Below are 22,782 nucleotides of genomic sequence, written 5' to 3' on the forward strand. Positions count from 1 at the left end.
GGTAGCATTGTTTAAAGTGGCTAGTGATATATTTACATCATTCCCATCAATTCCCATTATTAAAGTGGCTGGAGTTGAGTGAGTGTCAGTGTGTTGGCAGCAGCCACTCAATGTTAGTGGTGGCTGTTTAACAGTATAAGTAGTATATGCCATTTAGCTGACGCTTTTATCCAAAGCGACTTACAGTCATGTGTGCATACATTCTACGTATGGGTGGTCCCGGGAATCGAACCCACTACCCTGGCGTTACAAGCGCCATGCTCTACCAACTGTGCTACAGAAGGACCACGCATAACAGTCTGATGGCCTTGAGATAGAAGCTGTTTTTCAGTCTCTCGGTCCCAGCTTTGATGCACCTGTACTGACCTCGCCTTCTGGATGATAGCGGGGTGAACAGGCAGTGGCTCGGGTGGTTTACATTTACATTACATTTAAGTCATTTAGCAGACGCTCTTATCCAGAGCGACTTACAAATTGGTGCATTCACCTTATGACATCCAGTGGAACAGCCACTTTACAATAGTGCATCTAAATCTTTTAAGGGGGGGGTGAGAAGGATTACTTTATCCTATCCTAGGTTGATGTCCTTGATGATCTTCATGGCCTTCCTGTAACATCGGGTGGTGTAGGTGTCCTGGAGGGCAGGTAGTTTGCCCCCAGTGATGCGTTGTGCAGACCTCACTACCCTCTGGAGAGCCTTACGGTTGAGGGCGGAGCAGTTGCTGTACCAGGCGGTGATACAGCCCGCCAGGATGCTCTTGATTGTGCATCTGTAGAAGTTTGTGAGTGCTTTTGGTGACAAGCCGAATTTCTTCAGCCTCGTGAGGTTGAAGAGGCACTGCTGCGCCTTCTTCACGATGCTGTCTGTGTGAGTGGACCAATTCAGTTTGTCTGTGATGTGTAATCCGAGGAACTTAAAACTTGCTACCCTCCCCACTACTGCTCCATCGAAGTGGATAGGGGGGTGTTCCCTCTGCTGTTTCCTGAAGTCCACAATCATCTCCTTAGTTTTGTTGACGTTGAGTGTGAGGTTATTTTCCTGATACCACACTCCGAGGGCCCTCACCTCCTCCCTGTAGGCCGTCTCGTCGTTGTTGGTAATCAAGCCTACCACTGTTGTGTCGTCCGCAAACTTGATGATTGATGAAAACAACCAACATGTATGTATTTGTGAGTCTCACCTTCCCACGGAGGAGTCACAGCGTGGAGCCCAAATTATTTTGGATGTTACGGAAAAAGTTGGCAGATTGGCTGTACCAACTTCAGATGGATCCCACGATGTTGTGGGGGTCGTAGAGCAAAACAGAGAACACCATCGTGTTCCTGAGAGGCCAAACGGTTCAGACGCTACAGACAAATTTTGGGATGTCTCATGGTCTGACAAACACTGCTCGAGCTCTATCATCTTTCCCCGCAGATGCGAAAGTGCGACATATGCAATTGCGGTGGATTGAGACACATCCAATGCAAATAACAGATCTCTAGCTTAAACTGACAGATTTTTATGTGAGTTTATTATGCTAATTACATTTCTGCAGGGGCGCAGATGTCGACCTTAGGGCTAAGGTTAGGAGTTCAGGTTTTGGGGTTAAAGTTTTGGGTTTCGTGAAAATAGCATTTTGAATGGGAATACAAATTCACGTCAAAAAAGCTACTGTATGTGTGTGGGTGTGGGGGTGTGTGTGTGTGTGTGTTCAGGCTGTATGTGTGTGTGTATTTACATTTTTATTTATCAAGGATCCTCAACAGTTCCTGCCAAGGCAGCAGCTACTCTTCCTGGAGTCCAGCAACATTAAGGCATTACATTTCATAACACGTTTCACAACACATTGTGTTCCCTTAGGCGACTACTCTACTACCACATACCTACAATACAAAATCCATGTGTACGTGTGTGTAGAGTGCGTGTTTTATCATGTGAATGTATGTGGTAGCGCTTGTCTGCGTATGCATGTATATGTACCTGTGTGTGTGTCTCCTCACAGTCCCCGCTGTTTCATAAGGTGTATTTGTATCTGTTTTTTTAAATCTGATTCTACTGCTTGCATCAGTTACCTGATGTGGAATAGAGTTCCATGTAGCCATGGCTCTATGTAGTACTGTGCGCCTCCCGTAGTCTGTTCTTGACTTGGGGATTGTGAAGAGACATTTTGGTGGCATGTCTTGTGGGGTATGCAACTGAACAATAGTCTCGGTGCGACAAAACTAGGGCTTGTAGGACCTTCCTTGTTGATAGTGTTGTTAAAAAGGCACATGTTTTTACCATGACAGTATACAATCCAGGGTTACTCCAAGCAGCTTAGTCACCTCAACTTACTCAATTTCCACATTATTAATTGCAATATTTAGTTGAGGTTTAGGGTTTAGTGAATAATTTGTCACAAATACAGTGCTTTTATTTTTGTTACATTTTATTTAGGAATAGCTTATTCCTTGCCACCCATTCTGAAGTGAGTTGCAGCTCTTTGTTAAGTGTTGCAGTGATTTAACTTGCTGAAATAGCTGACGTGTATAGTGTTGAGTCATTCGCATACATAGACTTTACTCAGCCAGTGGCATGTCATTAGTAAAAAGTTAAAAAGGTGCCTAGACAGCTGCCCTGGGGAATTCCTGATTCTACCTGGATTATGTTGGAGAGGCTTCCATTAAAGAACACCCTCTGTGTTCTGTAAGACAGGTAACTCTTTGCCCACAATAAAGCAGGGGGTGTAAAGCCATAACACACGTTGTTCTATCTGCAGACTATGATCGATAATGTCAAAAGCCACACTGAAGTCTAACAAAATGGTTCCCACAATCTTTTTATCAACAATTTCTCTCAGCCAATCATCAGTCATGATTGTGCCCTGCTTGTTGAATGTCCTTCCCAATAAGCATGCAGATAGTTGGTTGTCAATTTGTTTACATTAAAATAGCATTGTATCTTGTCCAACATTTTTACCAAGCGTTTACTAAGGGTTAGTAAAAGGATGATTGGTTGGCTATTTGAGACTGTAAAGGGGGCTTTTACTATTCTTTGTTAACCATATTACTTTTCCTTCCCTCCAGGCCTGAGGGCACACACTTTCTAGTAGGATCAGATTTTTAATTTAAAAAATAGATATATTTCACCTTTATTTAACCAGGTAGGCCAGTTGAGAACACGTTCTCATTTACAACTGCGACCTGGCCAAGATAAAGCAAAGCAGTGCTACAAAAAACAGCACAGAGTTACTACACATGGGATAAAAGTACAGTCAATAACACAATAGAAAATTCGATATACAGTGTGTGCAAATGGAGTAAGTGGGTAAGGCAATAAATAGGCCATAGTAGCAAAGTAATTACAATTTAGCAAATTAACACTGACGTGATAGATGTGCAGATGATGACGTGTAAGTAGAAATACTGGTGTGCAAAAGAGCAAAAAAGTAAATAAAAACAAAATGGGGATGAGGCAGGTAGCTGGGTGGGCTATTTACAGATGGACTATGTACAGCTGCAGCGAACGGTAAGCTGCTCAGATAGCTGATGCTTAAAGTTCGTGAGGGAGATATACGTCTCCAACTTCAGCGATTTTGCAATTCGTTCCAGTCACTGGCAGCAAGAGAACTGGAAGGAAAGGCAGCTAAATGAGGTGTTGGCTTTGGGGATGACCAGTGAGATATACCTGCTGGAGCGCGTGCTACGGGTGGGTGTTGATATGGTGACCAGTGAGCTGAGATAAGGCGGAGCATTACCTAACAAAGACTTATAGATGACCTGGAGCCAGTGGGTCTGGCGAAGAATATGTAGCGAGGGCCAGCCGACGAGAGCATAAAGCTCACAGTGGTGGGTGGTATATGGAGCTTTGGTGAAAAAACGGATGGTACTGTGATAGACAGCATCCAGTTTGCTGAGTAGAGTGTTGGAGACTATTATTATTTCATAATTTAATCAGTTATACATGGATGTGTAGTGTCAGCATTTGTTGCTAGCATGTCATGCTAACATTTTCTAAATTTACCAATGAAAAAAATAATTATCAGTGGGTTTTGTCAGTGGGCTTTGTAATGAATGAGCAATCTGATATAATGAACGATGGAGCTGAGTTTACCTTCTTGTCCAAAATTTCATTGAAGGTGCTCCAAAGCTTTTTACAATCATTCTTTATATAATTTATCTTTCTTTCTTAGTATGGTTTCTTCATCTTTTTATTCAGTTTGTCACATGATTTCTCAATTTGTAGTATGTTTGCCAATCAGTTGTGCAACCAAACTTATTTGCCATTCCTTTTGCCTCATCCCTCTCAACCATACAATGGATTTGGATACTGCTTTAAATAAACATTTCTGCAGCCTTAGTAAATACGTGATCAAAACATGTTGATGATTTAATTGCTGTGCTGTTTGTCACTACCCTGGCAGGTTGAACTGATAACCTGAACAAGGTTGCAGGCACTGGTTACAGTTTGAATCTGTGGGCAGCTTAATGAAAGCCAGTCAATAATTAAATCACCCAGAATGTATATCTCTGTTGATATCACATACATTATCAAGCATTTCACACATGTTATCCAGATACTGAGTGTTAGCACTTGGTGGTCTATAGCAGCTTCAGGTGAGGTAGATGAACCTGTAGCCATATTTCTTCAACAGTGTGTGTGATGAGTGCACAGACTTTCCCATCTCACAACAATTATTTTGTACATAAATCCCATCTATTGTGGACCAGAAACAGAGAGAAAAGGAGAGACAGGAAAGAGGACAAAAACACATTAATGAGACACCAGCAGCTGAGGGAAACTAAGTGGAAGGGAAAATAAGCTAGGGTGCATTTCTGCGTGCACATCCCGCTGTCTCGTAACAAGCAATTTAAACGCCCCGTCTTCCAGGGCATGGCTGAAAGGTGTACAGGGAAGAAGGGAAGGAAAATAAGAAAAAGAAAAGCGCCTTTTCAACATTCCGCTTGCGCCGTCTTGTTGCCTGGGCAACAACTTTCATAACACTTGCCGGCGAAACCCGCGGTGTGCCGTGCATACACTGCTCAAAAAAATAAAGGGAACACTAAAATAACACATCCTAGATCTGAATGAATGAAATATTCTTATTAAATACTTTTTTCTTTACATAGTTGAAAGTGCTGACAACAAAATCACACAAAACGTATCAATGGAAATCAAATGTATCAACCCATGGAGGTCTGGATTTGGAGTCACACTCAAAATTAAAGTGGAAAACCACACTACAGGCTGATCCAACTTTGATGTAATGTCCTTAAAACAAGTCAAAATGAGGCTCAGTAGTGTGTGTGGCCTCCACGTGCCTGTATGACCTCCCTACAACGCCTGGACATGCTCCTGATGAGGTGGCAGATGGTCTCCAGAGGGATCTCCTCCCAGACCTGGACTAAAGCATCCGCCAACTCCTGGACAGTCTGTGGTGCAACGTGGCGTTGGTGGATGGAGCGAGACATGATGTCCCAGATGTGCTCAATTGGATTCAGGTCTGGGGAACGGTCGGGTCAGGCCATAGCATCAATGCCTTCCTCTTGCAGGAACTGCTGACACACTCCAGCCACATGAGGTCTAGCATTGTCCTGCATTAGGAGGAATCCAGGGCCAACCGCACCAGCATATGGTCTCACAAGGGGTCTGAGGATCTCATCTCGGTACATAATGGCAGTCAGGCTACCTCTGGTGAGCACATGGAGGGCTGTGCGGCCCCCCAAAGAGATGTCACCCCACACCATGACTGACCCACCGCCAAACCGGTCATGCTGGAGGATGTTGCAGGCAGCAGAACGTTCTCCACAGCGTCTCCAGACTGTCACATGTGCTCAGTGTGAACCTGCTTTCATCTGTGAAGAGCACAGGGCGCCAGTGGTGAATTTGCCAATCTTGGTGTTCTCTGGCAAATGCCAAACGTCCTGCACGGTGTTGGGCTGTAAGCACAACCCCCACCTGTGGATGTCGGGCCCTCATACCACTCTCATGGAGTCTGTTTCTGACCGTTTGAGCAGACTCATGCACATTTGTGGCCTGCTGGAGGTCATTTAGGCAGTGCTCCTCCTGCTCCTTCTTGCACAAATACGGAGGTAGCGGTCCTGCTGATGGGTTGTTGCCCTCCTACGGCCTCCTCCACATCTCCTGATGTACTGACATGTCTCTTGGTAGCGCCTCCATGCTCTGGACTCTACGCTGAGAGACACAGCAAACCTTCTTGCCACAGCTCGCATTGATGTGCCATCCTGGATGAGCTGCACTACCTGAGCCACTTGTATGGGTTGTAGACTCCGTCTCATGCTACCACTAGAGTGAAAGCACCCCCAGCATTCAAAAGTGACCAAAACATCAGCCAGGAAGCATAGGAACTGAGAAGTGGTCTGTGGTTATCACCTGCAGAACCACTCCTTTATTGGGGGTGTCTTGCTAATTGCCTATAATTTCCACCTGTTGTCTATTCCATTTGCACAACAGCATGTGCAATTTATTGCCAATCAGTGTTGTTTCCTAAGTGGACAGATTGATTTCACAGAAGTGTGATTGACTTGGAATTACATTGTGTTCCCTTTATTTTTTTGAGCAGTGTATTTTGACAAGGTTGTTGTAGGCCGGCACAAAATAATGTGAGAAGAGAGGGCCAGAAATAGAGAAACAGAGACAGAGAGAAAGTGGAAGAAAGGGTTTGCAGAGGGAGTGGCTGAATGATTAGGGTAAATGCACTTTGATTAAAGCGGCCGTGTTGAACTCTGAGACAAAGAACAAACATTAGGGCGTAAGGGACACGTGGAAAAGTCAGGTCACTTTTCAAATCCATTATTTTAGGGACAAAGAACATCACTAAGCTAGAGTGGGTCTGAAAGGACAATGCCATGTATGTTCTGTTCCAATATCAAAAGTCTAGTGCGGGGGTCACCAACCTTTTCGAGCATGAGAGCTACTTGAAAAATATGAAAATTGTCGAGCTACTATTTTTTTCATAGCTTTCAAATCGGCACATTCTTCTCTTCCCCTGGTCCTTGGTGTACAAGAGATGCAATTTATGGTAACATAACTGGTATAATAATGGTTAATAAACTACAAAGGTGGCCCCATAAAATTAGATTTCCCTGAATTCTGTTTTCCGTTTTATTTTTCCTGGTTTGGGATTTTTTCCCCATTTTTTACTCGCAATATTACAATTATTCATAGAGAAACAATGAAAATTGATGTTCTGAGTCTGTCAATGCTTAAAACGCACATCAATAACATTTTTGAGGTCTGAAATATATATTTGAATGTAATTCCCCTTTAATTGAGCATCTAGCAAGTGATGTATCGTGATGCATCTGCTGTTAGGCCTACTGCGGCAACACATGTCATGACAAAGTCTGCAAAACAATCGCCACCCAATTGATACAAATAATCATTATATAGTTCTGTCAGGTAAGCCTACTTTGCAGTTAACATTTAATTTAGAGGGTTGTCCGTCTACCTGCAAGATGGTTATCATTAGCATTGCTAACTGGCTACATACAGAGTGATAGATAAACGCTGGGAGCAATATTCCTGCAATTTAATTGGCAGATATTGTGTTACGTTTGGCTTTTTACCAGGGATAATGTCAATGTGTCTTTGATTGAACTAGACAAAGTGGCAGCAAACCTCCCAGTGGGCATCCACCTTGATTTCACCTATCCTGTTTTTTTTCAGATTAGTGCAGATGAAGGAGATTAGGGGAGGAAGCTACCTTTGACTATTGAGAGGAGCCCTCGTGTGACTGTAGCAGAACAGATCAAGATGACTAACCCTAACCCTGTCATATTATATTATCACCATCCATTTGTGTCGCTAGTATTTGGACTTCTATACTATACCAAATACAGCAGCTGTCTTTTCAGGGCTAGTCAAGGTTTTAGCTCAACATGTTTCCCCATATCAACAGATGTCATTGCAGCATGCATATATTCCCCTTGTATAAACCGTGTCACATATGGCTGTCTATATACCACCCACCAATCATGTCGATAGTGCTTACATTAAATCTAAAGCTAACTGTTCCAAGAAACTACAGTCTGCGTAGCAAGATAAATGTATGGGCATTTCCAGGGTCTTTAAAGGGGGGCTGAACTGGCTGATTTTACCTGAGTTTTGCTCTTCCTCATTAAGAAATGCGACTGAGAAGATAAAATGAGTGTCTTGTGGGGTGGTTTGATGTGGGCTGTGAACATTTGATTGTCTTCTCCCATGTTCTTCTCTCATTCAGTTTTCATTCTTTTCGTTTTCTATGCCTCCAACCCTCTTCTTAGATGTGTTAACAAAGCATTCTCCTCTCTGTGAGGTTCTGACCATCTGATAATATGTTCACGGAACCCTGTGAGTTCACGGTGTGTGTGTGTTTCACCATGACGGACTATGAAGGCAGAGATCGCTCGCTGCAGGAGAACAGACTCTCTGTGTATCGTGTTTTCTCACCTTATCAAGCTCGTAACATGTAGCGCAAAGATTACTATAGAGAACATTTGAAACCCTAATTCTAGGGTTGCTCTTCAATGGAGGGTTAACCATAGAACGTTGGTCATGCCCGTAGCAGAGATAGTCATTATCAAAATAAACGCAGTTAGTGTTACCACTTACAACACTTAACATAAAGAGATATCGATACAGCAAAAAACACAATAATGTTATCAATAAGTTTACCTCTCGAAGCGGCAGGGATGGAGGCCGATCTTGACAGCCACAGCGCTGCCAGCATTGAGGTGGCTCCCCTCAATGGTGATGCGAGTTCCCCCCGAGAGGGGGCCCTTGGAGGGCTGTACCCGTGTGAAATAGGGAGACTGGGGAAGAGGAACACACCAAGAGAAGACATCAGATATAGGAATTAATTTGTTCTGGGATCAACTGTTGTTCTGGGATCAACTGTTGTTTTTCAATTGATGAAAGAACACAACCTTACAGAAGTACATTTCAACACAGGTATGATGAGAGCTTACCACAAAAGTGAAGGCCTTGGGTGAGACGACTTTGTAGTCGGTGTGTGTGCAGTCCCTCACACATACTTCCACGTGAGCTTCCTGCACACGGTAACCTGTCGCATCAGCCAGCTTACACACGATCCTGAGACAGAGAGAGACAGAGAGACAGAGAGAGAGAGAGAGAGAGAGAGAGAGAGAGAGAGAGAGAGAGAGAGAGAGAGAGAGACAGACAGACAGACAGAGACAGAGACAGAGAGAGACAGACAGGCAGAGACAGAGAGAGACAGACAGAGACAGGGAGACAGAGAGAGAGAGAGAGAGACAGAGACAGAGACAGAGAGAGGGAGAGAGAGAGAGAGAGAGAGAGAGAGAGAGAGAGAGAGAGAGAGAGAGAGAGAGAGAGAGAGGCACATTTGATCATAGCCATTGACATATCCGTAGCATTAGTCCAAGGGTCACCAAGCAATAGAACGTGGCAATAGCCCTGCACATATCCATAGCCCTGCTGTGTGTGATGAGGACATCCACTGGTTCCTACAGAGGTACGGTAGGAGAGAGGTTCAATGTGTCTCTGTTAGAGGTCGACCGATTTTTTCAACGCCGATACCGATTATTGGAGGACCAAAAAAAGCTGTTTTTAAAATATGTTTTATTTGTAATAACAATTACAACATTACTGAATTAACACTTATTTTAACTTAATATAATACATCAATAAAATCAATTTAGCCTCAAGTAAATAATGAAAGATGTTCAATTTGGTTTAAATAATGCAAAAGTGTTGGAGAACAAATTAAAAGTGCAATATGTGCTATGTAAGAAAGCTAACATTTCAGTTCCTCGCTCAGAACATGAGAGCTGGTGGTTCCTTTTAACATGAGTCTTCAATATTCAATAAGTTTTAGGTTGTAGTTATTATAGGAATTATAGGACTATTTCCCTCTATACCATTTGTATTTCATTAACCTTTGACTATTGGATGTTCTTATAGGCACTTTAGTATTGCCAGTGTAACTGTATAGGTTCCGTCCCTCTCCTCGCTCCTCCGTGGGCTCGAACCAGCGACAACGACAAAAGCCACCATCGATGCAGCGTTACCCATGCAGAGCAAGGGGAACAACCACTCCAAGGCTCAGAGCGAGTGACGTCTGAAACACTATTAGCGTGCGCTAACTAGCTAGCCATTTCACTTCGGTTACACCAGCCTCATCTCGGGAATTGATAGGCTTGAAGTTATAAACAGCGCAGTACTTGACGCACAACGAAGAGCTGCTGGCAAAATGCACGGAAGTGCTGTTTGAATGAATATTTAAGCGCCTGCTTCTGCCTACCACCGCTCAGTCAGATACTTAGATACTTGTATGCTCAGTCAGATTATATGCAACGTAGGACACGCTAGATAATATCTAGTAATATCATCAACCATGTGTAGTTTACTAGTGATTATGATTGATTGTTTTTTAGAAGATAAGTTTAATGCTAGCTAGCAACTTACCTTGGCTTACTGCATTCGTGTAACAGGCAGTCTCCTTGTGGAGTGCAACGAGAGAGAGGCATGTCGTTACAAATACCGATTTCCGTTTGTTATGAAAACTTGAAATCGGCCCTAATTATTCGGCCATTCCGATGAATCAGTCGACCTCTAGTCTCTATGAGTGTATTAGAGGAGATTATAACCCCATAAGCCTTGTGTTTGGCCTTGGGCGGCGGCTTGCCAAATGAAAATTCATTTTAGAAATGATTCAGGCAGAGGACGAGAGTCTGAGGTGTTGGGCACCGCGGGCGAGAACACACACAGACATGTGCTAGCATGTGTGTAATCAACGCGGACACACCACATACACAGAGGATTGAGCACACATACACGGATGCATGCATGCATACACACACAAACACACACGCACACAGAGCCCTCGTGTTTTACCCTCCTCAGACACTCTGGACTGTTAATTAGCCACATAAAATGAGACCGGGAGAGAGAGAAGGAGAAAATAGCTGGATTTAAGTGAGATGGGGGTGATTAATTGAACAAGCTCGTATCCTTCCCATCTCTCTACTGCCCCCCCCCCCCTCACTCCCTCCCTCTCTTTATCCGCCTGAGATGAGTTATTAACTCCGTTGCTTTTGTCCTCGCTGTAGGTGGCCACGGCAACCGCTCTCCATCGCTGTGGCGATGACGTCCGCGTTCCGATGCAATTATTTGTTTGGTCTCACGCAGGCAGGGACAACGATTAGAGTGAGGAGAGTTTTTAGGAGATGATTGTGTAAATGGAGCCATTTTCACTGGCATCATCACAGTGATGATAAGAGGAATATCAGGTAGACAAATTGGAACCAAATAACAGAAGGAGAGACAGAATGATATAATGTATGTGAGTGTGAGAAAATCATCTGACGATGTACAGATGTATTATTGTGTGTGTATACTCTATTTGCATGTGCTGTATGCACACAACTTACTGTCGGAGGACATGTGTGTTTGCACGCATGTTTGCGCATCTACTCCTTTGTGAGAGCGTGTGGGCTGAGCTTGACCAGACCTGAATCCGTGACGACCTTCTCCAATCTCCACACTGCACATGCCGGTTAACCCTAACCTTTGTGCTCATTGCCGTCACCTGCCTCCTCCGTTATGGCTCTGACAAGTTCACAGAGATGACACGAGCAGTCACTTCCGAGTCGCTCCATATGGGGAAAATGCCTTTAAATCAGCCTGACTGGTTGAGAGTGCGGACCACTGCCGCCAAGTGTTTGCCATCATGGCAACGTGCCCTACTTGTAACTGAAAAGACGGGGGTCAAGCGTTAGCCCCTCACGTTTGGAGGTGACAGCAGGGTTGAAACAAACACAAGTATCCTTGAAACAACTATCTTCATATACAGTAGGGTCCAAATATGTTTAAGTTCAGCAAATAAAGCAAATCAGAAATATCCATCCACTTTTATGATTATAGGATATTTGTCAGTACCGATGACAGTGATGCAAAGTGTTTTTGTTTGTTGGCACCTTGTGGTGCTTGGGGAAATGCAGCTTTCCTTAAGTCATTTACGCTTCTAAACACTAAGGTCCTTCATATAAGCATCATACACTCTCACCATGAGTCAGTGAGAATTTATGACGTCGGTTGAATGATTTGAATACGGTTGAAAAGGTGTTTGTGCATGATCTGTATCTCTTAGTGAGCCAGACAAGTATTCTAGGATGCCAGGAAGTAAGAGACTAGGGCATTTGTGGACTGAGACAAAGAGATGAAAGTGAGATGGGTAGATAGAAAATAGGGCTAACAGTTGGAGGGAGGGTAGACATGCATACCGACAGAGAGATAAAGAGATGAAAGTGAGATGGGTAGATAGAAAATAGGGCTAACAGTTGGAGGGAGGGTAGACATGCATACCGACAGAGAGATAAAGAGATGAAAGTGAGATGGGTAGATAGAAAATAGGGCTAACAGTTGGAGGGAGGGTAGACATGCATACCGACAGAGAGATAAAGAGATGAAAGTGAGATGGGTAGATAGAAAATAGGGCTAACAGTTGGAGGGAGGGTAGACATGCATACCGACAGAGAGATAAAGAGATGGAGTAAGGCATCAAAACAGAGGAAGGAGTACAAAGAGACTAATAGTCACTGACTGTTCAGCGCTGATGTACTCTGCCTCCACGGGGGTGCAGGCCACCTTGCCAATGCGGACCCCCGTCTGGATGTCCTTGAACTGCAGACCCAGGTTCTGCCCCGTGATGGTCAGCATGGTTCCACCCTGTCTGGGACCCGTCTCTGGAGACAACTGGAGAGGAGTGAGGACAGACCTGAGTTTCTAGTTTTAATTTCACCCGCACAAATACAGTGAAAATAATTTATTGCAAAACTCCAAATCCAACAATGCAGTGACCAATATCAATATAACACTAAAAATAACAAGGCAGAACAAAAGCACACAATAAATAAAAATAAGAAGAACAAGCTATATACAGGGTCAGTTCCAATGCCATAGTTACAATGTGCAGAGATACTGGAGTGATGGAGGTAGACATGTGTTGTGCTAAGGTGACTAGGCATCGTGATGCATGATAAATAGAGTGGCTACAGCGTATATGATGATTGTATGTGAGTGCGTGTGTGTCGAGTCAGTATAAATGGGTGCGCATGTTGTGAGTGTGTTGGCGTGTCAGTGTGCAGGAGTGTGTAGAGTCCTGTGAGTGTGTTGGCATGTCAGTGTGCGGGAGTGTGTAGAGTCCTGTGAGTGTGTTGGCGTGTCAGTGTGCAGGAGTGTGTAGAGTCCTGCGAGTGTGTTGGCGTGTCAGTGTGCGGGAGTGTGTAGAGTCCTGCGAGTGTGTTGGCGTGTCAGTGTGCGGGAGTGTGTAGAGTCCTGTGAGTGTGTTGGCGTGTCAGTGTGCAGGAGTGTGTAGAGTCCTGTGAGTGTGTTGGCGTGTCAGTGTGCAGGAGTGTGTAGAGTCCTGTGAGTGTGTTGGCGTGTCAGTGTGCGGGAGTGTGTAGAGTCCTGTGAGTGTGTTGGCGTGTCAGTGTGCGGGAGTGTGTAGAGTCCTGTGAGTGTGTTGGCGTGTCAGTGTGCAGGAGTGTGTAGAGTCCTATGAGTGTGCATAAAGACTATAAATATAAATAAAATACAAGGGTCAACTCAGATAGCCATTCTGTTAGAAGCTGTTCAGGAGCCTGTTGTGTCAGGCTTGATGCACCTGTACTGCTTACCGTGAGAAAGCAGAGAGAACAGTCTATGTCTATTACTGTTATAAGCTAGTAGTATTATCATTATAGGACTCAAACCTAGGTCCCTGCACCATTCAGTCTGGTTTTGACAATATGTGTGTATGAATGCCATGCCAAAAAAAGCACCATTGCATTGACGACTCGCCCATCCAACATATTGCCACAGGTGCATGTTGATGTTGGTCATGTTCACACACTGTTCGCAGCTCCCACAAATGAGCTTTACTTTTAGCAGTGATTTTCAACACAGCTTTGTTAATACACCCCTCGACCCAAACAGCCCCTTCATCAAAATACCAGCTGACCAGTCTTTCAAGTCTCACTATTCATCTGCTAAATGCTATTAGAAGGAGTTCAGGTTATGACCCATTTTCTTTAGTGAATGATCCTGAGGGTGCTTTAGAGGTGCTCACGATAATGGCTGCCCACAGCTGCCCTGTACTAATCAGAGGACTATTTATCAGGACCTGTACAGACAATGGCCCCGTCTATATCATTCATCTCGCATGATTAAAACCTGCGTTAATTAGATTAATGCTGAGGGTAACATCCATTTGTCTGACCCACCCACCCTGGTTATTCACTGTTATTCGCTCACCCCCTCTACAACTGCTGGTCGCTGAGGTGACATTTTGACCCCCGGCGGGACAAAGTCAGTGTGTGTGTGTGTGTGTGTACACACACATGAGGTGAGCACTCTCACAAGCATTCATGTCCTTCGCTCTCTCAATCCACATAGACATGCATGGAGACAGACAGACCTTTACACATGCATGTGTGCACGTGTGCACGTGTGCACGCACACACACACACACACACACACACACACACACACACACACACACACACACACACACACACACACACACACACACACACACACACACACACACACACACACACACACACACACACACACACTTCCCCGTATTGGAGCACAGCAGGTCACACTAACATTATTAGAATAAAGCAGCCAAATTCAACTGGCAGGCCAATTCCAAACTCAGAGAAGGGTCAATCTGGACAACATCACATTTTTAGACAGCTTAAAAAAATATCTACCTGGCACAGCGGTCTCTTACTCAGCAACCTCTTTTTATCATGCTCTCTTAAAGCAACGCCCACCTCTACTAGTGCCCTGCCTAATCCAATTGCGTGGTTATATGCAAATACAAGAGGCCGCATCTCACCCAATCGTGTCAATCCAAATATCCTCTGTGGAACCTTGGGACAAGCAGGCAGAAAGATTTGACAGCGGTTCAACTGTTATCACAGACAGATGCTAAGTTGCCAGTATCTTTGTTAATATGGCTTCTTAAAAAAGAATAAACGTTGACTCTGAAAACCATATATTCAAAGACAGTGGACAGTATAGACAAACAGTATTGATTCATTCTCCCCACAACTAGCACAAAACCAATGTGCCTGATTTGCAGCGAGTCAGTAGCTTGTGAAAAGTGCCAATGTTAAGCGCCATGATGACACCAGGCATAGTACATTTGATCAGACGTATCCCCTGAACAAGGGTCAACTCAGAAAAAACAAGATAAACCAACTCAAATCCCAATATGAGAGTTCCACCAAAGTCAAATACAATTTTATTTGTCACATGCGCCGAATAAAACCTTACAGTGAAATGCAAGCTCTGAGTTACTAGAGTGATTATTAGATAATAACGGAGTAGCAGCAACGTTCTGTGGGGGGATGCAAATAGTCTGGGTAGCCATTTGAATAGCTGTTCAGGAATCTTATAGCTTGGGGGTAGAATCTATTTAGGAGCCTCTTGGACCTAAACTTGGCGCTCCGGTATCGCTTGCCGTGTGGTAGCAGAGAGAACAGTCTATGACTAGGGTGGCTGGAGTCTTAGGTCCTTCCTCTGACACCACCTGTAACAGAGGTCCTGGATGGCAGGAAGCTTGGCCCCAGTGATGTACTGGGGGGTACGCACTACCCTCTGTAGTGCTTGCGGTCGGAGGCCGAGCAGTTGCCATACCAAGCAGTGGTGCAAAGTCAGTATGTTCGATGGTGCAGCTGTAAAACCTTTTGAGGATCTGAGGGCCCATGCCAAATCTTTTCACTCTTTTGAGGTAGGTTTTGTCGTGCCCTCTTCATGACAGTCTTGGTGTGCTTGGAGCATATTAGTTTGTTGGTGATGTGGACGCCAAGGAACTTGAAGCTCAAAAAGTCCTTGTCAATTCTCTGACAACCCAACAAAGTGCAATGGAGTGTTCATTGAGGAAAGCTTGGGTTTGGGAAAACACACACAAAAAAATACATGTAAAGACGCTGAGATGGTTAAAGGATGCATGTGTGAAATTGTAGATGGTAATGGTAAAAATAAATCAATGTAACTTCATGAATCAACAGACAACACTGATAATGCACAGCTTCTGGTGCCTGTAACAAAACAAAAAAGGAATTATGTTTTTATTTATTTCACCTTATTTTAACCAGGTAGGCAAGTTGAGAACAAGTTCTCATTTGTGACCTGACCAAGGTAAAGCAAAGCAGTTCGCCACATACAACAACACAGAGTTACACATGGAATAAACAAACATACAATCAATAATACAGTAGGAAAATCTATATGTGAGGAGCTATTGGTCTTTACAAATCTAGAAGCAGACACACGGGGATAAGATATCCATGAGGTCATCAAAGGGATGCTGACAGACGGGGAGAGATCTGAAGTCAGAGGTCTCCATCACCACAGATGGAGCACCAGCCATGACAGGAAGAGGGAGGGGACTGGTTGCACGTTTGAAAGACGACCACCCTGACCTGACATCATATCACTGCATCATCCATCAGTCTGTCCTGTGTGCCAGTCTGGGAAAAAAGTATTGTGAGGTCATGACAATGATGATGAAACTGATCAACTTTTTGAGAGCAACATCACTACAACACCGCCTGCTATGAGGCATTCTGACAGAGGCCAATGCCAGTTTTGATAACCCCCTAAAACGTCAGGTGGCTTTGGAACGCTTTTGGGCCATTCAGGAGGAAATCAAAGCTTTCTTATCAGAGCAAAAGAGTGACAAGGCAACTCAGGTTTCTGAGTTTTTGGAAGATGAGGAGAAAAGGGAAACAGTTGCATTTTTGACAGACATTGCATCACACCTTAATCAACTGAATGTTAATCTGCAGGGACGGGACGACACAGTGTGTGATATGATAACAGCAGTCCAGGCTTTCCAACAGAAATTGGAGCTTTTCAAGAATGATCTCCAGGGAGAACTTGTCCACTTCTCCAATCTTCTGGTGCAAAACCAGGGAGGCAAAGATGTTCCCAACCATGTTGATTTCATCCAGAAGCTGATGGATAACTTCAAAGCTCGCTTTGATGACTTCACTGTGGGAAGAGAACAGCTGCTGCTCATCCAGAACCCCACCTTGGTCACAAATGTGACAAAGTTGTCAGAAGAAGCAAAACAGATCTTCAGATGGGTAGATGTTACATCACTGCAAATGGAGTTGATTGAGCAGCAAGAACATGTGACTTTGAAGGAGCAGGCTGGTGATTGCGACCCTTTTACTTTCCGGGGAAAGATGGTGCTGCAGCTGATGTCCCTGTTCCCAAGACACTGGCGCTATACATCCAGGCCATGTTTGGCTCCACATAAAGCATTCAGTCCCCTTGCCTTTTTCCACATTTTGTTACATTATAGCCTTTTAAAATGTATTATTTAAAACATTTTACTCAGCAATCTCCACACAATACACCATAATGAAAAAGCGAACATACGTTTTTTGAAATTATTGCAAATATATGAAATAAAAAGCAGAAACACCTTACTTACGTAATTATTCAGAAGTTGGGAACCTCAAAGACTCTTCCTAGAGCTGGGCACCCAGCCATACTGAGCAATCGGGGGAGAAGGGCCTTGGTCAGGGAGGTGACCAAGAACCCGATGGTCACTCTGACAGAGTCTAGAGTTCATCTGTGGAGATGGGAGAACCTTCCAGAAGGACAACCATCTCTGCAGCACTCCACCAATCAGGCCTTTATGGTAGAGTGGCCAGACGAAAGACACTCTTCAGTAAAAGGCACATGACGGCCCGCTTGAAGTTTGCCAAAAGGCACTTAAAGATTTTCTGGTCTGATGAAACTGATGAAATTATTTGGCCTGAATGCCAAGCGTCACGTCTGGGGAAACCTGGCACCATCCCTGGTGGTGGCAGCATCATGCTGTGGAAATGTTTTTCAGCAGCAGGGACTGGGAGACTAGGATTAAGGGAAAGATGAACGGAGAAAAGTACAGAGAGAACCTTGACGAAAACCTGTTCCAGGGAGCTCAGGACCTCAGACTGGGGCGAAGGTTCACCTTTCAACAGGACAACGGCCCTAAGCACACAGCCAAGACAATCCAGGAGTGACTTTGGGACAAGTCTCTGACTGTCCTTGAGTCGCCCAGCCAGAGCCCGGAACCCGATCGAACATCTCTGGAGAGACCTGCAAATAGCTGTGCAGCATCGCGCCCATCCAACCTAACAAAACTTGAGAGAAACTCCCCAAATACAGGTGTGCCAAGCTTGTAGCGTCATACCCAAGAAGACTCGATGCTGTAATCGGTGCCAAAGGTGCTTCAACAAAGTACTGAGTAAAGGGTCTGAATACTTTTGTAAATGTGATATTTCCATTATTTAAACATTTTTATTAGCAAAAACTTCTAAAAACCTGTTTCTGCTTTGTCATTATAGGGTATTGTGTGTAGATTGATGAGGGAAAAACAAACAATTTAATATATTTTAGAATAAGGCTGTAACGTAACAAAATGTGGAAAAGGTAAAGGGGTCTGAATACTTTCCAAAGGCACTGTAAAATTAGCTGTGAATTAGCCATCTCCACAATTAACTGTATTAAAACTACATACCTTACCAAGCTCACCAATGAACACCTGCACCAGTGTCTCAGAGTTGCTCTCACACCATTTGTGCCAAAGTTCAAAGCATCGGCAGGAGACAGAGTGTAACTTCTCTCATTGGTGCAAGGTCCAGAGTGACTTATTTAAGCAATAAGGTCAGAGGTGGTGTGGTATATGACCAATATACCACAGCTAAGTGTTGTTCTGATGCAAATCAAATTACGACCAGGAATACGCACGATGCAACTCGGAGTGCTAGGACACAGCCCTAAGCCATGGTATACTGGCCATATATCACAACCCCCTGAGGAGCCTTATTGCTATTATAAACTGGTTACCAACATAATTAGAGCAGAAAAACGAAATGTTTGGTCATATCCGTGATATACGGTCTGACATACCATGGCTTTCAGCCAATCAGAATTCTGGGCTCTCTGACAATCTCCCGTCTGCCGTCACTCTCTGCCTCCCACCCTCCTGCTTCGTCTCCCTCGGCTCCGTCTCCCTCGGCTCCGTCTCCCTCGGCTCCATCTCCCGCCCTCCGTTTCTCCCGCCCTTCGTCTCCGTCTCCCGCCCTCTCGCTCCATCTCCCGCCCTCTCGCTCCGTCTCCCGCCCTCTCGCTCCGTCTCCCTCTCTCCCCCTCTCTACATAAATCTACTGTGTAGTAAAGTCCATCTACATGTACTTTGTGGAACAGAACTCATGAATGCTAGAGGCTAGAAATAACACACTAACAGTTTCAGGGGACAGGTTTTTAGTGGCACAGTGTGTTAAAATAGTATAGTGGTATAAAAACACAGTGGTGGCACAGTGGTATAAAAACACAGTGGTGGCACAGTGGTATAAAAACACAGTGGTGGCACAGTGGTATAAAAACACAGTGGTGGCACAGTGGTATAAAAACACAGTGGTGGCACAGTGGTATAAAAACACAGTGGTGGCACAGTGGTATAAAAACACAGTGGTGGCACAGTGGTATAAAAACACAGTGGTGGCACAGTGGTATAAAAACACAGTGGTGGCACAGTGGTATAAAAACACAGTGGTGGCACAGTGGTATAAAAACACAGTGGTGGCACAGTGGTATAAAAACACAGTGGTGGCACAGTGGTATAAAAACGTGTATTATCAAATAACCTGGGTATGGGTCACGTGTATTATCAAATAACCTGGGTATGGGTCACGTGTATTATCAAATAACCTGGGTATGGGTCACGTGTATTATCAAATAACCTGGGTATGGGTCACGTGTATATCAAATAACCTGGGTATGGGTCACGTGTATTATCAAATAACCTGGGTATGGGTCACGTGTATGTATCAAATAACCTGGGTATGGGTCACGTGTATTATCAAATAACCTGGGTATGGGTCACGTGTATTAACAAATAACCTGGGTATGGGTCACGTGTATTATCAAATAACCTGGGTATGGGTCACGTGTATTAACAAATAACCTGGGTATGGGTCAAGTGTATTATCAAATAACCTGGGTATGGGTCACGTGTATTAACAAATAGCGTGGCTATGCGTCACATGTATTATCAAATAACCTGGGTATGGGTCACGTGTATTAACAAATAACCTGGGTATGGGTCACGTGTATTAACAAATAACCTGGGTATGGGTCACGTGTATTATCAAATAACCTGGGTATGGGTCACGTGTATTATCAAATAACCTGGGTATGGGTCACGTGTATTATCAAATAACCTGGGTATGGGTCACGTGTATTATCAAATAACCTGGGTATGGGTCACGTGTATTAACAAATAACCTGGGTATGGGTCACGTGTATTATCAAATAACCTGGGTATGGGTCACGTGTATTATCAAATAACCTGGGTATGGGTCACGTGTATTATCAAATAACCTGGGTATGGGTCACGTGTATTATCAAATAACCTGGGTATGGGTCACGTGTATTATCAAATAACCTGGGTATGGGTCACGTGTATTATCAAATAACCTGGGTATGGGTCACGTGTATTATCAAATAACCTGGGTATGGGTCACGTGTATTAACAAATAACCTGGGTATGGGTCACGTGTATTATCAAATAACCTGGGTATGGGTCACGTGTATTAACAAATAACCTGGGTATGGGTCAAGTGTATTGTCAAATAACCTGGGTATGGGTCACGTGTATTAACAAATAGCGTGGCTATGCGTCACATGTATTATCAAATAACCTGGGTATGGGTCACATGTATTAACAAATAACCTGGGTATGGATCACGTGTATTATCAAATAACCTGGGTATGGGTCACGTGTATTATCAAATAACCTGGGTATGGGTCACGTGTATTATCAAATAACCTGGGTATGGGTCACGTGTATTATCAAATAACCTGGGTATGGGTCACGTGTATTATCAAATAACCTGGGTATGGGTCACGTGTATTATCAAATAACCTGGGTATGGGTCACGTGTATTAACAAATAACCTGGGTATGGGTCACGTGTATTATCAAATAACCTGGGTATGGGTCACGTGTATTAACAAATAACCTGGGTATGGGTCAAGTGTATTATCAAATAACCTGGGTATGGGTCACGTGTATTAACAAATAGCGTGGCTATGCGTCACATGTATTATCAAATAACCTGGGTATGGGTCACATGTATTAACAAATAACCTGGGTATGGGTCACGTGTATTAACAAATAACCTGGGTATGGGTCACGTGTATTATCAAATAACCTGGGTATGGGTCACGTGTATTATCAAATAACCTGGGTAGGGTCACGTGTATTAACAAATAACCTGGGTATGGGTCACGTGTATTAACAAATAACCTGGGTATGGGTCACGTGTATTATCAAATAACCTGGGTATGGGTCACGTGTATTATCAAATAACCTGGGTATGGGTCACGTGTATTAACAAATAGCTTGGCTATGCGTCACATGTATTAACAAATAGCGTGGCTATGCGTCCCGTGTATTAACAAATAGCGTGGCTATGCGTCACGTGTATTAACAAATAACGTGGCTATGCGTCCCGTGTATTAACAAATAGCGTGGCTATGCGTCCCGTGTATTAACAAATAACGTGGCTATGCGTCCCGTGTATTAACAAATAACGTGGCTATGCGTCCCGTGTATTAACAAATAACGTGGCTATGCGTCCCGTGTATTAACAAATAGCGTGGCTATGCGTCCCGTGTATTAACAAATAGCGTGGCTATGCGTCCCGTGTATTAACAAATAGCGTGGCTATGCATCCCGTGTATTAACAAATAACGTGGCTATGCGTCCCGTGTATTAACAAATAGCGTGGCTATGCGTCCCGTGTATTAACAAATAGCGTGGCTATGCGTCCCGTGTATTAACAAATAGCGTGGCTATGCCTTCCGTGTATTAACAAATAGCGTGGCTATGCGTCACATATATTAACAAATAGCGTGGCTATGCGTCCGGTGTATTAACAAATAACGTGGCTATGCGTCCCGTATATTAACAAATAACGTGGCTATGCATCCCGTGTATTAACAAATAGCGTGGCTATGCGTCCCGTGTATTAACAAATAACGTGGCTATGCGTCGTCACATGTATTATAAAATAACATTGGTATGGGTCACGTGTATTAGCAAATGACATTGGTATGGGTCACGTGTATTATAAAATAACATTGGTATGGGTCACGTGTATTATAAAATAACATTGGTATGGGTCACGTGTATTAGCAAATAACATTGGTATGGGTCACGTGTATTATAAAATAACATTGGTATGGGTCACGTGTATTAGCAAATAACATTGGTATGGGTCACGTGTATTATAAAATAACATTGGTATGGGTCACGTGTATTATAAAATAACATTGGTATGGGTCACGTGTATTAGCAAATAACATTGGTATGGGGGTCACGTGTATTATAAAATAACATCGGTATGGGTCACGTGTATTAGCAAATAACATTGGTATGGGGGTCACGTGTATTATAAAATAACATTGGTATGGGTCACGTGTATTAGCAAATAACATTGGTATGGGTCACGTGTATTATCAAATAACCTGGGTATGGGTCACGTGTATTAACAAATAGCGTGGCTATGCGTCACGTGTATTATCAAATAACCTGGCTATGCGTCCCGTGTATTAACAAATAGCGTGGCTATGCATCCCGTGTATTAACAAATAACGTGGCTATGCGTCCCGTGTATTAACAAATACATTGGTATGGTCACGTGTATTAACAAATAACGTGGTATGCGTCCCGTGTATTAACAAATAGCGTGGCTATGCGTCCCGTGTATTAACAAATAACAT

At 43.8% G+C, this 22,782-nt stretch overlaps 1 protein-coding gene across 3 annotated transcripts in view; it reads right to left on the reverse strand.

Annotated features, from left to right (window-relative positions):
* The window catches only part of LOC118399705 (plexin-A1-like), a 365,392-nt gene that overhangs the window by 64,579 nt on the left and 278,031 nt on the right, over nt 1–22,782 (reverse strand). For all 3 annotated transcript variants that reach the window (XM_052473927.1, XM_052473928.1, XM_052473929.1), the window contains exons 13-15: nt 12,546–12,697; nt 8,932–9,055; nt 8,639–8,775 (exon numbers count right to left, since the gene is read on the reverse strand). In XM_052473927.1, coding sequence (XP_052329887.1) covers nt 8,639–8,775; nt 8,932–9,055; nt 12,546–12,697 — 413 coding nt within the window. The remainder of the gene's footprint in view (nt 1–8,638; nt 8,776–8,931; nt 9,056–12,545; nt 12,698–22,782) is intronic.

The sequence above is a fragment of the Oncorhynchus keta genome, chromosome 21 (assembly GCF_023373465.1).
Source record: "Oncorhynchus keta strain PuntledgeMale-10-30-2019 chromosome 21, Oket_V2, whole genome shotgun sequence".
Taxonomy (NCBI): domain Eukaryota; kingdom Metazoa; phylum Chordata; class Actinopteri; order Salmoniformes; family Salmonidae; genus Oncorhynchus; species Oncorhynchus keta.